The sequence below is a fragment of the Passer montanus genome, unplaced genomic scaffold (assembly GCF_014805655.1).
Source record: "Passer montanus isolate IOZ18808 unplaced genomic scaffold, ASM1480565v1 scaffold13, whole genome shotgun sequence".
Taxonomy (NCBI): Eukaryota; Metazoa; Chordata; class Aves; order Passeriformes; family Passeridae; genus Passer; species Passer montanus.
Window position 1 is genome coordinate 13,841,982 of NW_024359832.1, and position 15,049 is coordinate 13,857,030.

The following is a 15,049-nucleotide window of genomic DNA, read 5'->3' on the forward strand; positions in this document are numbered from 1 at the left end:
CTCTCCCACACTTCCATGCACCCTTCTCTCTCTAAACAAACATCCACATGAAGATTAAACACAATATAAGAGGTCCTTATACCTTGTATTTTGTCCTTTTTCTTTTTTGGGAGGTGGAAAGTTTGGAGTTATGATTTAAGTCTCTTCAGGGAATACTAGCTGGACTCCAACTAATGAAAAAGGCTATTTATCTAATAGACCTTTAATCACAAGCTCTACTTAAAAATCAATTACATGATACAACCATTATAGTTAAGCTCTAAATCTCATGTATCTTCCTGTTATCTGAGGATTTTCCTCTGAGATAACAGAGATGATTGATATGCAGCCAGATTTTCAAATGCTCACCACAGAGTATGGGTCAGGTTTTTTTCTTCCAGCTGTTACTGTTTTGGATGCTTATACAGCAGGTTTTCAGAAGCTTTATCACCTACTGTGCTGTGGTTTGAAAGACTGCTTCCTCATTTATGTGAGCAATTAGGGTTCAGCTGCCTCAGGAACCTGACCACAGCTCTGAGTGCTGACATAATTTAAAAGTTTTGGCCACAAAGAGCAGAGCTAGAAGGCATCCTGAATAAATTTAGCCAAATCACCCTAAAAAGGTACAAAAGACCACAGATAGACAATGATGCATTCCCTCAAGGACAAGTTTTCTTGATGTCTCTAAGCTTGCTGAGCCTCCATCCTGTCTCTGAGCTTGCTAAAACTCCATCCTGTTGTCACACATTGTGCCTCCTGAATGTGACTGTGTTCCCCATGCAGGCAAAGCACAGACCAGCACATCCCTTGCCACAGGAGCGTGCAGCCCAGGCACAGCTGGGGTTTGGATGGCAGGGACACAAGAGGGAAAGGGCTGCAAACTGGTGCAGTATTTCCCACTTTACAGCTGCCTGCCTCTACCTGATGTGCAGTTAACAGAGAAGAAACATCAAGGAAAGGTCACCAGGTGCTCAGAGCAGTTTCAGGTCAGACACACACTTGGGGTTGCCAGCAATGTAAGGGGAGGCAGCTGGAGAGGTCATGCTTCCATTTACCATCTCACAGTGACAAGCTCTGACATGCTAACTAGGTGCTGCTCAGACAACACATTTCAGTACCCAATACAATATAAATTATCTTAACTCAATCACTTCCAGGCACCTTAGGCAAGTCCTTTATTTCAGGTTAGATCCCAATAGTACAGAGAAACTCAGAAATGACTGGAAAGCTTTCTTATATTGATAGCAACATCCATGAAAATAAACAGATCTGTCATACATGGATAATAATAATAATAATAATAAAATAGGTGTTGACTTAGTCTGCTGAAGAAATGCCTCCATTAGTAGTCTTGGTCCTGATTCAGATTCAATTTTTGTCTGAAAGCTAGTATCTTTTTCCTGTTACTCTACTTTCGTGTCCTTGTTTATGGACACTACAGACATTTCTCATCCTGAAACACTATGGTAGTCTACCATAAATGGTAGAAAACCTATCACATGTATAAATTAGTAACCCAAGAGAAAATCTAAATATCTTTGGGTCCAGCAAGTCAATATTTTCTGCACCTTCATTCCACACTCTTCTCTTCTGCATTCCCACATTCTCTTTGAGTCCCTACAGACTATTCCATCCTTGCAGATATCTATCACTATAGCCATACACCTTCACTCTACATTTTAAAATCAGTCAGTGAGTCACTGAGGTCAGTAGGACTTGGCCTTTCTGGTTTAACTCTGAATGGAAGCAAGGGAATCAAACTCACCATATTGTCTCATTAACAGTGTTGGGCACTCACAGCCCATTTTCTGGAAGGAATATTCTCTTCTATTTAGAACAAGGTTCATGCAAAGCTTAAGACAGGAACTGTAATTCTGTTTGTCAGACTGACTAATTTAACACATTTGTCTGTCGGTCAAGGTGTTCTGTTTTCCCCAAGATACTCTGTTGCTCCTCTTTGACACTGGCTTAGGGTGCCTATGACAACAAGGACTAGGAAAAGAGCCTTTCTCTGAGCTCTGTACCACTCCATTTTGGGTTGTGCCTTTACATATCCTCCTGCTGAACAAGCCAAGATTGGCTCTGGTCAGGATAACTGTTCTGTGTGCAGCCAGTGTAGCAACTTGCTCTTTGATGTGCATTGCTGGCAGATGCCCTGAACTGAAATACAGGTAGATTTCAGCAACACTGAATACTGCCTGTGGGAAAACAGTTCGATGTTTGGCCAAGCTTAAATTAGCAATGCAGAGCGGTGCCATAGCTGTAGCCTTGATATGTTTCTGCCTGCAAAAAGGAGACTAACTGCCTTCTCTCCATCATTTTTTTTTTTACTGATTTCCAAGGAACCAGCATAACCTTGGATGTCCAGCAAAAATTCTTGCTTCATCTTGCAATGCATTTGTGATGCTGAATAACAGAGGGTGTAGCAACAGAGGCAAGAATCATGTTCATATTTTACTGTTGCAATAGAGGAACACATTAATACACCAAAGTTGCAAATAAAAATCAAAAGCACAAACAAATCTGCACAAGGCTTCTGCACAACAGCCTTTGGAAGGGTATGTTACTGTAAGAAAAACACTTCTCCTTTTACCAGTAAATCACTGGCCTTCGGGAACAGAGAACACTTAGGAACATAGATAACAGCCTTGAAGGAAATGCTAAACCCATCAAGAAATAAGGACACCTCTCGAGAGGAGTAAAACAAGATTATTTTTTTTGTTTTTTAAAAGCTAACGGAGTAAGTCATCTTGATGCGAAAATCAAACCCTTCTGACCTCGAACCAACCCCAGAGGCAATGGCCAAGGGGAGATGGCACGGCCATGCCCGGGGCGGCGAGGGGGAAGTGCCTCGGCAGAGCCCGGCCACGGCTCCCGGCGCGGCGGAGCACCTGGCCGGCCGGGAACAGGGCGGGAGCCTGCCCGGGATGCAACAGGTCACCGACCGCTGCGTCCCCGCAGGGCTGCGGGCTCAGCCCGGCCCGCTCGGCTCCGCCGCAGCGGCACGCAGCCTATCCCTATCCACCGAGCCACTCGCCCCGCACATCCCGCCGGGGTTAAACCCCTCACGCTCCTCCTCTTCCTCCCCCCACCATCCCGGCCTGTCGGGGTGGTCCTGCAGCCCCGGCCCGGGGCAGAGCCCGCCCTCCGTAATCCATGCGCGGGCGGCACCGCCACCACGGCAGCCGCGGCGCTCTGAGGCGGAGCGGGCTGTGCTGTGCTGGCTGTGACCCGCCGTCTCCGGCTCGCTGTCCGCTTTCGACCGGTGAGTGCTGCGGGCGGGGACGTACGTGAGGGGGGGTCCCGGGCAGCTCCGGCGGGGCCGTGGGGGGCAGCAGGCGGGGATGAGGCTCTGAGGCTCCTCCGTGATCTCCCGCTGCGGACGGGAGGTCGTGGCCGGCAGAGCGCGGCCCCTTCCCTCGCGGGAGAGCGGCGGCGGGCGGGGGAGCTCCGTGAAGCCGAGTGAGGGGTGGCGGGCGCCCGTCGAGGGAGGAGGGTGCCCGAGGGAAGGGGGCTGCCGGCGGGAAGGGATCCCAGGGGCTCAGCAGAGGCTGGGAAAGCGACCTGTGGGAGCGGCGGGATGGAGGCGCCCTGAGAGCGCGGGGTGAGGCGGGGGCAGAGGAGCGGCCGGCGGGCAGGTCGGTGCTGCGGGGGGCTGGGGAGCGGGATGGCGGGAGAGACGGGTTTGGCCGGGAGGAGGGGGCTGCGGCACGGCGGGGGAATGCGGCCGGTCCGCAGGGAGCCAGGGCGGGTCCGCTCGCCGAGCAGAGCGGGGCGGCGGGCACGGGGTGCGCATTCGCTCCCGTGGGTCGTGTGTGGCGGCGGCGTTTGGGGAGAAGTCGGGGACAGCTGTGAGCCACCGGGAGAGGAGCGGCGGGAGCTGGGCGGGGAGAGCCCCAGACGTCTCCGGGAAGAGGGGAAGCCGCTCCACGGGAAGGAGGAGGAGGAAAAGGGCGGTCGCTGAGGGCACCTGCCCGGGGCTAGAGGGGGGAGGCGGGCGGTGGGGATCGTCTGAGCCGTCTCGGTGAGGCGGACGGGGCTGTGCCGTGCTCGAAATCGGCTCGTCAGGGGCGGGGGGCTTGGGGTGCAGGGAGGCGACCCCCAGCCTGGGCTCTGCGGTGGATGTGAGCGGGGAGAGGGCCCGTGCGCTCCTGCGGGCTCCGCGCTCGGCACGGCGGCGCTGCGGCGGATGCCGCCCGCCTCGGAGGAGCTCCCTGAGGCGGTGCTGCCGCTGCCTGCTCGCTGCGCACCTGGGCAGCTCGCCTGCCCACCCCGGCTGGCCACACGTCTCCTCAGCCGAGGTGAGCGCTGCAGTGAGCCGGGAACCTCATCCCTGAGCGGGGAGAAGGGGCAGTTGTGGTACTAAACATGGGCTGTGTCTTCTGCACGCACAAGATGCAGCGGATCCGGTAAAGAAACTACCCATCGGTCGGTGTTCCAGCAGAGGCAGAGCTGCGGTACCCGCGCTCCTCTGCAGTTTGCGGGTAAGGACGAGGCAGCCTGTTAGAGAAAGAGTTATCTACTGTGTAAGTGATTCGTAAGAAGGTGAAGGAAAGGTTTGGTCTCGGCTGCTCGTGGGAAACATGCGTCGTGTTGCAGTACCTTGTGTTGGGACACGTACACAGCGCTTATCAGTTCACACTTCCCAAAAACTGCCTGTTTATGGGCTGGACTTGCTGTGTTTTACAGTTTTCTATGTGATGCTGGAAAGTAATTTAAGAATGATCACTTAGAATCAAGGTAAATAAATCATTTAGTTAGTGAAAATGTACTTTAAAGATTTAGGCAGTCAGCTGAAAATCAGACCTGCTTACACTTGGGGGAAGGTATCTCACCTGGAATTTTTGCAGATGTGCTTCTGCTTGCAAATGGCTGTGGCTTGTAAAACAGAAGAATTTTTTATGTTGCCTTTTTTAGTTTATTAATTTTGAAATTAGTAAGAAGTTGTTTAAAGCAAACTGGATTTTGAATATTCAATTTTTCCTGACCAAACACAATTTTTCACTTAGTCAATTTGAACGTATAGCAGGCAAGTCAGATGAGTACCAAGGCTGCCTTGTGTGGAAGATGATGTTTGTTTAGTTTGTCTCAGTGCTGCCAAGCTCTGTTCTGCAGTCCCTGGTGTTTATTATGCTTATCTGCTTCTCAATCCTCCTATGGCAACAGGTTGTAATTGTTGGTAGGCCTAAGCAGATTTTGTAACAGAAAACTACACCTTTTTAACCTGCCAGTATCTAACTTGGCTTGCTGTGTTGGGTCTCTTGAATGGAAGGTGGTAGTGTGGGTTTGGTTGTTTTTTTGGGGCTTTTTTCCATACTTAGGAGTTTCAGTCTGCCTGTAACTCTGTTTTTTGGCTGTTTTAATTTTACTTCTGGCATGGTGGACAGGGATTATGGACTTAGATTTTCAAATGTATGATTGAAAAATGTAACAGATGTGCTCAGAACCTTTGTGTGGGCTTCCTATGGACAACTGCATGTGCCACCATCCCGGCCCATCCTGGTTCACTGCCAGCAGGCACCCCCATTGAGCTTCAGCAGTCTGGCCCCTGGCTGATTGAATTTCAGTTCACGGGGGTTAATCGTGGTTGCATCACTGCTCTGCAGTGCTGTGTTTGCAGGGATTGTGGTGTTAAACAGAAGGAGGCCAGTCCCGTTGGAACAAAGAGCTGCACATCCTGCTGCCTCTGAGCTCTGCTGTTCAGAGTTGGTGTATCATGTAGGTTGCTGAACTAAAGCATCCAGCTCTGTCTCCTCTTCCCTTGTTGAACTTAAAGCACAGGCTGGTTTTGGAAAACACTTCTAGTAACAGGATAGGATATACCTGAGATGATAATTCTGCTGCATATTTGAGTGATGATGTTCTCCACAGGTGGTGTTTAAAACCCCAGGAGTTATGCTTAGTGACTTGTACATATAGAATATTAGTGTCAGCCACAGAATAAAATGCAAAGGCTTGTGTCTCTTCCAAATGGACATTTGCAAACCACACATAATCATGAAAAATTTTAATTTATTTTAACTTGTTAAGTACTTTGCAGGGTGTGTAGTAATGAAATTGGTAGCTTATTTGATAATTCCTGTAAGCATTTCAAAGTTTCACACAGCTTCTTTTCATTCACTGTTTACTTGAGCTTGGAGAGAGTTGTACTGGCAGTTCCTGTAACTCATTGACTGCAGTGATGCCACACTGTGTCTGAGGAAATGAGATGCCCACATGCTGCAGTGAAGATTAGCATAAAATGCTATTCACTTCTCTTTATTTGTGTCACTCCTTTGTATGTCACTTTTGAAGTTCTCAGAATTACAGATTTCAGGGATAGATTTTTCCTCTTTAATGCTGTTTATCTTGCGTATTTAACTACTAATAAGCTCCCAGCTAAGTTTCTTTTAGATATCAAGAAAAGGAGAACTGCTGGGAGCTTTTTACATCTGAGTTATTTTTAGGTAGATCGAATGCATGTTAGACGCTCAAAGGTGTCTTAAGTTGTAGGCTTAATAGTGTTTCTGCAAGTTCCTGATTATTATTATTAATGTAACCTTGAAAATAAGAGTGTTTTATAAAACATAACTGTGTTTATTAAACGTAATTGTGTTTTATGTAGTGTAGAGAAGAACTGGTGTCAGTCTGGCAGAATTGCCCCACTATAGATTGTGCGTACCATGTTTGCTGTGATCTATTTGCCAACAAAGGGAGAGAAAGAGAATATGGTCATAAGTCTGCACATTTGTTGATTTGCAGGAAACTCAGTTCAGTTTTATAAGAGCCTGACTGAAAACTGTGTAGAATTGAAAAGTTAGGTTTTTCCACTAAACATTGTCAGTTTCTGCAGTACAGGGAGTGTCCTCGCAATTTCAATAGTGTCCTTGTCTTAAAACTGCCCACTTTATCTTGGTTAATACATGACCACTTACTTCTAGAAGGTGTAGTGATTGTTTTCCTGTATTGGAGAACATTTTAACTGTTTTATTTGCCTGTTTGTGCAATTAGATAGGCTTTAAATTGTCTTTAATCTAAAATCTAACCAAAAAAAGTTGTATGTGTACTTAATCTTCTTCTGCCCTCTCTCTAATATAACAGAGCACTACAGAGAGCTTTGCCTTAAAACACCAGTTAGAGAAGTCATCATCTTCTCGGTTTCATCTTTCTCAACCACACTTAACCTTTCACTGAAATGGATGCTTTTGCACCTGTTTCCTTAACTTTTGGAATCAAGGCTCAGTGACCATGTGTGAGCTTTTTCTCCTGACTCACTGAAGTGTTGCAACTGTACTTCAGAAATCTCCAGAAAACTATACCAGACATGGAAAAATTGTTGAAATCTCTTTTTAAGGAAAAAAATTCAACTGTTGCCTTGAATTGTGCACCTCCAGATGCACAACATGCTGACATGCATGCCGAAGTGGCATTGAAAAGATACATGTAATAGGGCTTTCACACTTCTATAAGTTTAGCAAATTAGCATAATTGACAAGAATCCCCAAATAGAAATACAGTTAATGAAATACAGTTAATGAAGTGATTCCCCTCTGGGTTTGACCCCCTCTGAAGCCCCCTCCCCCCTCTTGTTACTAGCTCTACCCTGTTTATGTCTAAAACATGAGAAATTGTTTTGAGAAGGTGGCTCAGCTTTGATTCCCAGAAGAAGCAAGATTAGAACAGACCTTCAGGAATTTGTCTAATAGGAAAAGTACTGGAGTTAACTAGGAAACTATACAGCTATACAATAATAGTCCACAGAGCTATGAGTATATATGAGGAATATATGTAAAAACAAAGGTAATTTTGGCATCAGAATAGTAGTGTATCAGACTTGCACAATTTTCACTGTTCTGCCATAAAGGCAAAATTATTTTTTTTCATCTAGTTGTGGTCTTGTGATATTCTGTCCTGTAGGTGTCTTGAGATTTGATAATAAACTGCAGCCTAAGCAGTTTTCACTTTTTGACTGTCTCTGTGTTCAGCCTTATAGCAAGATGTGCATATGATAAAACTCCACTAAAAAGTATCTTCTAGGCTCGTGAAAACTAGTCTTAGTAAAAAATTAACGGAGAAACATTAATATTTTGGATTTGAACTTTTTATTTTCTTTCATTAATCTATAACAGAACATTCTTTTCCATGGTATTGTGTATTCTAAATTACTGTGTGCTTGTGTTGAGCATATTTCAGAGGGGTTGCTAACATCACTTTTTTGAATAAGGGTTGGATAATTGTGCTAATTGTAGTGTTATTACTATTCATTCGTCTTGGTTTTCATAAACCACGAGAAAGAAAGACAGGTTTGAGTGTTTCGTCTTAACTCACTTGAGCAGTGTAGAAACAAAACTGTCTCTAGGTCTTTGATCTGATCTTGTATTTCTTTGTTCCATGTTTTTCTTGACCTATCCTTTGAGTGCAGCACAGACTCTAAACAAGCTTGCAACGTGTTTTTGACTTCTTGCAAAGTACTGGGTTCAGAAAGGTAGCTGGTGTTTAACCAGAGACTGTGAAGCATGGGAGAGATTTAAGTCTCACCTTACTGCAGGTTTTAAGTCTCTGTCTTGAGCATCTCTTTGACCTGGAAGTACCTTGGAAGTCAAGGCATTCGTGTAGCCTTGGGCTGACTGAAGCTGTGAGGTGTTTGTGTTATTTTGCTGTCATTCTGCCGGTGAATGGTCTGAATACCAAGGTGGAGATTGAAAGCTTTTCTCTTGGGCAATGCAGAAAAGGGCAGCAGAGACCCAGCTGTGCTTGGGGAAGGCAGTGGGAGCTCTCCAGCTGCAAGTGATGTCTTGTCATGAGCAGTGTGCCTGATTCCCACACAGCCCTGCCAGTGGCACTCTGGGGGATCAGCAAAGGCGACCCCAAGAGAAGCCAGGCTGAGGGGTGGGAAAGTCAACGCGGTGCTCACTGACACACTCATCAGGTATGTGCAGCTTCCAGAGCCAGAGAATGGCAGCAGCTTCTCTGTGGCCTTTTATTTGGCTGGTTTTGCTCTGTTTCCTCAGAGACTGCTTTTGCACGCTGAGGTGAAGGAGTCTTACCTGGCTTCTTAGAGATCAAGACATGGTCACTTAATTTGTTGGAAAGCCAGGGGTGTTTCTGTTTACGTTTCTTAGGTAGTGGTAGATTAAGCTGCTGTGATTCAGAATGTTCTTAAAGATATACAATCATCCAAAGCCATCTTAATGACACTCAGCTTTAGCAAGCTGTAAATAAAAATTGTTCAATAAAAATTTCTCCAGTTCCTAAGGAGAGCTTTGAGATAGCTTGGATTAATAGAGAGTAATTTCTGATACCCATTGTCATCTGTCAAGAGTGTGATGTTTCGTTGGGTTTTTTTTTTGTTTGTGGGTTTTTTTTGTTTGGTTTTTTTTGTTTGTTTTTTGGGGTTTTTCTGTTTTGTTTTTGTAATTTTTCAGTGGTGTATAATTTTAATCTTGGAAGACAGTTAAGAGTATCTAGGATTGTTTGGTTTTTTGTTTGTTTTTCGGGGTTTTTTTGTTTTGTTTTTGTAATTTTTCAGTGATGTATAATTTTAATCTTGGAAGACAGTTAAGAGTATCTAGGATTGAAGGTTTTGCTAAAAGGTGTAAATTAAAGAAATACAGGGTATGACTTGTGACAAGTGTCATCAACTACAGAACCATCAGGTGGTAATTAAATGCATTGTGTAATTGTTGTGACATGACATATTGTACTTAGTCAGAAGCACAATTCATGCAATGCTCCTTTAGTTTTGTTTCCCTTGGAGCTGCATCAACGTTCTCTTTGTTTTTGAAAACTCACTGACCTGGAACTGTGCATAATTCTTTTTCCACCTCTTTCAAGTACAATGTATATAGTATAACATATTATTCACAAGCCCCAAAATGTTTTTCTTCCCTGTCCTGTCAGGCTCACTTTGTCACTGTTGATGTGTTCAATTTCCACAGAAGATTGCAGGTTGTCTTGCACTTTCCTATTTGCTTGCACACGTGTTAATGAGCTGTTTCTTCTTTTTCCCAGAGATGGTGCGCTGAGTCATTTTCACGAGAGGCTGCTGTTCCACTCTGAAGTAAAAATACATTTAAGAATTGGGGGTGTGAGGGTGCACCAGCGTTCTCCTGGCTAGAAAGCCACTCCTCAAGTGAACGTATTGAAGATTTCTAGACTTGGTTGGACAAATACCTCTACCTCCAGTTTTATGAATACTGCTCGCTATGGCTGTGGAACTCTGCTTGCTGCTGCTGCTGTTTTGTGGAGGTACAATTTCAGAGGTACAGCCTATATACAAACCACCTCCTGGAACTTTGGATTTTGGATTTGTACCAGCCAAGACGTATGATACAGGTGCATACCATGAACCTGGGGCAATAGGAATTTTGTTTAAAATAGTACATGCATTCCTGTACTTAGTGCAGCCAAATACTTTTCCTCAAGGTAAGCAAATAAACTATTCTGTTTAAAATAGAGATTTGTTATTGTTGTTGTTATATTGATTTGTTATTTTGATACACCCTATTATAGATACCAAGGCCATAATCAGGAAGTAAAATATATGAAGGGCTTTGTAAGTAGTGTGTGCTATGGCTTAGAAATCTGTACAGCTATGTATTAAAGAATACTTTTCTGCTAAGCATAATGGGGAGGAGGTTGTTAATGAAAATGAAATGTTGGTGACCTTTCACAGAACTTTGCTTACATATCTCAGAGCTGTCACTGATGGATTTGAGGCTTGTTTTCTTAAGTGAAGCAGCATGAGATAGAAGTAGAGGATAAGCTGCTTTGTATTTACCATTAAATCCATGAGAGACAGCTGAGTTTTTCACATTGTCATAAACAGTCAGGTGGTTATAATATTATAAGATTTAGCCCAGGAAGTTGGAATTAAATTTAATTTGTTTCCATATATGTGCATCCATGAACAAGTTTTATGTAAGAGCGTGTCCATTACATAGCCATGTGTAGTTTCTTGTTCCTTTGAAGGCTGCCAGGCTAAAACTTGAAATTGCACTTGTTTTAATGAGACTTTTTTCCCCTTGTTTCTTACTAAGCTGTCCCTTCTAAAGAAAAACTTAAGATGTTGGAGACGTGTGTGCAACCTTATTGAGGTTGCATTGATTAAAAGGTGCTTTTGGAAATTGTGGATTTGGTAGTTTTATCAACTAATTTATCAACATGCTTTTTGTTTCGCTTAGCTCTTAAAGTGCTCATGCTTCTGTACAATTCTGGCATTTAAAATTGTATCAAGGTGAGCCTTTAATTAAATGTAAGAATGGCTTTGGTTTGAAACTAATTCCTTTGGGTGGTTTAGCTGCAACTGTGTATAAAAGGTGTTTATATTATTTTGTAATACAGCTTTCAATTTATAAATTTATACTTTTAGTAATATAAAGTCTTAAATTCATTATTCTAATGGGTCACATATGTGTATGATATCTGTGAACTGCTGTTTGCTTGGACTTTTGACATTTCTTTGTGCATCTCTGACATAACTGTAGAAGAATGAGCTCAGCTGAACTTGAATGAATGAATTCTATTTGGGCAAGTGCTCAGAATCCCAGGGGTTAACCAACAGAATACTTATTCTGTTGTGGGCCAGAAAAAGTGGCCTTTCTGGAAACAGGCCAGAAAAATGGCCTGTTTTCCTGCAGGATGTGTCTTTTGAGCAGATCTTGCACAAGGTGTAATGAGGGCAGTTGCAAGAAGGTGACAGTAATCTCACCTTTGGGAGGCACTGTTTCCAGATACCTCTGCTTCTTCTGCCTCTTTCCTTCTGTTAAATGATCAGGTGAGCTATTTGTGTCTCTGTGGGACCTGATGGTGAGGATTGCCATCTGCATTCAGCTCCTAGAAGCAGGCCTCCACTCTGCCTGAAGCTCTGCTTGAATATTTTGTTCTCTTATACTTGTGGAAACTTGATTTCACTGAGACATTTACTGTGTTTTTATATTACCAAGAATTTGGTCTGTAGTCTTGTATGTCAAAATTAATATCTTATCTCCTAAGCTTGTGAATAATTAGTGAGTATAGACTTTATCAAGGTTATTTTCTGGTGTGACTGCTTGCAATAAGTTCTATATCAAGTTGGTATTGTGAACTCCACCATTAAAGAAGTGGAGAATTTGTTCTTAGCTTGTAAGTTTGAGCATCTCATACTTCTCCCTACTTCCTTAAGGATACTTTTTGCCAAATCACGTATTTTCAGGACTTTGCCTTTGTTATTTGCATTAAGTGAAGTCATGCTCCCATGGCCCCACATACTTCACTGCAAAACACAGATTTGGGGGATCATGTCAGTTTGAGTCATACCATTTAATTGGCTAATCCCCATAATCTCTTTTGCCATATGCTGTTCTATTTTCACATTCAGTGTATTGATGGTACAGTTATATATTTAAAATGGTTGATTTGTTTTGTTTGGGTTTTTAAAATTGAAATAGACTTAATTCTGATTCAGAGATGAAAATAAACATGATGACAAATGAGTACAGAAATCAAGCCTTTTGATTTCTCTTTCAGAATTCATTGTTGTGGTGGGACTGGTGCTTCAGAATAGTTAGCTCCAGGTTGATGCCCCAGTATATTGCATATAACCATAACACAGAGGAGTATCATTTGTGTGTTAGCTTTGGCAGCAGTCACTTAGACCTTTGATCTTAGTAGTCTTATATTTTTTCCTAGTACTTGGAAGTACTTCAATGTTCAGTTTTCCAATGTATTAGTACTCCTGGTTGGAGGAGAAGTGATAGGATTGTCTAATTGCTTGTAGATACTCCTGCCTTTGTAAGTCATCTTCTAATAGTGCTCTGATGGATAACATTCACTGTCCTTCAGTCCAAAGTATGCCTTTATACTTCATACTTTTATGCTTTATACTCTATAAATATATGCTGTATGTTTATACATATACTAGCTGCCTTTATGCTTTATTATTATGTTATGATAAAAAAGATACTAAGTACATGAGAGTCTTTGGGAAGTGTTATTCATAATTGCATGCTGCTAAGACTCAGCAGTTGAAAGGGATCACTTAAAGAAAAAAACCAGTAAAGAAATACTTTGTGAGATGGTTTTCTTCTAGTTACATCTAGATAAGTAATTATTTATTCCCTTCTAAATTTGTTCATGCCGTCAAGTTTGTGGAAATATAACTTTAATCTAGGTTTCAATTTAATAAGTAAGTTATTAATCAGATTAAATATAGTTCTCCTGTAAACTACAGTAACAAAACCAGGGCAAGGAACTGTAATGTCTCTAAGATTTTTTAAATTGCTGACTCTTTAAGACCAGCATTGTGCTCTTTGGATATGGCAAGAAACAAGCTCAGAAGTGAATTAGGATATCTGACTGCAGTGCTTCAGTGAGTCTAAATAGATTCTGCTTTCAGTTCCACCAGTCAAATATTTTTGTACTCATTACCAGATGATGTAGTGCTGTAAATGGGAATGAGTTAGCTTTTACTCAGGGAAGCAGCCTCCACTTTGAGTTAATGATACACTGGAGTGGAAAAGACTGGTCACTGGTTTGCTACCTGAGGCTCAGTCGGTGACTTTAATCTCAGCGTGCCTTTGTTCCTGCATGGTAATGATTGTGCTGCTCCTCCTTTTGTTGAGGACTGTTCAGGATAGAGGCATAATTTTCCTTCTTGTTGATAACACCACTTAAAGAGATGATAATAAAAAAATTACAAGTTCCTTCTATCACTTAGCTAAGAAGGAGGACATCTAACAAAATGAATAATCAGTTTTTCTTACATAAAAATTCTCATAAACTGTAGCATTGATTTATTGATAAAGTTGTCACTTCATGGTTGTGAGATGGTGCGTGTCATCTGTTGTGCTGGAAACCCTCAGATATGAACTTGGTATGGACAGGGCATGGTCAGTATGATGCTGTGGCTGCTGTGAATTATCATAGTTTTGTCCTTGTTCCCATGGAAATATTTGTTAGTTGCAATAAGAGAATGTTAATCTGAGATTCCAGTTGCCAGCAGGCTGTGCCCAACAAATCTTTGGCTTCACAGCTTGTGTCTTGTAATAAAAATATGAAGCTTTCACAAAGGAAAGAAGCTGGGAATAAGGGTCCTGCCCCTATTTTTAGGAGAAATACAACAAAAACTTAAAAGCCTGTTTACCTTACCCTACTGTTGCTGAACATACTGCAGAACAATTTTACCAGTTAAGTTACAACTGCTGTTCTCCAGCTTCTGACTTTTACTCTAGATAAGCATTTCTGCTGAAGCGAGAGTTCAATTTAATGTAAAAGTCAACTGTTGAATGCAGGTACATTCTGGGCAAAGATAGTATGAAGAGTTAAATGTAGTGTTTGCTGTGGGGAGCAAAAACAAGATGATTTTTAGACCTGGACTAAACCTCTCAGTTCTTTCTGCAGAATCTTGCTTGCTGAACAGTTTTATCAGACTGAGGATCAGAACTTGAATATTTTACTGTCAAGTCCTGTGACTGACTCATTTTGGTCTTTTTCTCCTCATCTAGTGAGCCTTTAAAGCAGCTGCAAATTGTGAAGTTCAGCAGATTAGTCTTGTGTTATCTCAGTAATAAATCACATGGGTGTATTCAGCAATTAAATTATTTCCAGATATTTTAAAGAAGAAACCTGTAACTTGATGTGAAAATAAATTGTGTCTGTAGCTAGTGTAGCTGTAATAGAAAATGCATATGCAAAACCCTGTTGGTTTGGGTAGGTTTGATGAGCTCCTGGGATACTGACTTTTTAAATCTATTGGCTGTGTTGAAGCTCTAAAGCAAGTAATCAAAACACTTTATCACCCCCTCACTTAAACTTAGGCAGAATTACTTTGAGTGTGCATGTGTCAAATTAGCTTCTCTGCCTTTTGTAACTAATTCTTCAGTGCTCATTTTTACTTGAAGTTTGCTTCCTGTTAACAATAAGTCTTCCACAGCTCCCCTACAAGAACAAATGCCTATGTCTGGATGTTGGAACTAAGCTCAGTTATTTGTAGTTTGTAGTGCCCTTTTATTTTTAAACTTGAGATTTTCCCAGGAATGTTGAGCATGTCTGCACAAGGTGAAAGGACTGTGCTCTGGCTCTGATTCTGCAGGTGCTACAGTCCAGCACCATA

The 15,049-nt window shown here is 42.6% G+C and overlaps 1 protein-coding gene across 13 annotated transcripts in view; it reads left to right on the plus strand.

Moving 5' to 3' along the window:
* The first annotated feature begins 3,081 nt into the window (after window positions 1-3,081).
* PROM1 (prominin 1) overlaps window positions 3,082-15,049 on the plus strand; it is a 61,301-nt gene continuing 49,333 nt past the window's right edge. For 11 of the 13 annotated variants that reach the window (XR_005626516.1, XM_039699043.1, XM_039699052.1 and 8 more), the window contains exons 1-2: window positions 3,082-3,244; window positions 9,970-10,383. Coding sequence is in view for 12 of the 13 variants with exons in the window: in XM_039699043.1 (XP_039554977.1) it covers window positions 10,164-10,383 (220 nt within the window). In the remaining variant the exon portion in view is untranslated. Of the gene's footprint in view, window positions 3,245-3,526; window positions 3,584-4,045; window positions 4,281-9,969; window positions 10,384-15,049 lie in introns of those variants that run through there. The other 2 variants (XM_039699045.1, XM_039699044.1) reach the window with 2 other exon arrangements.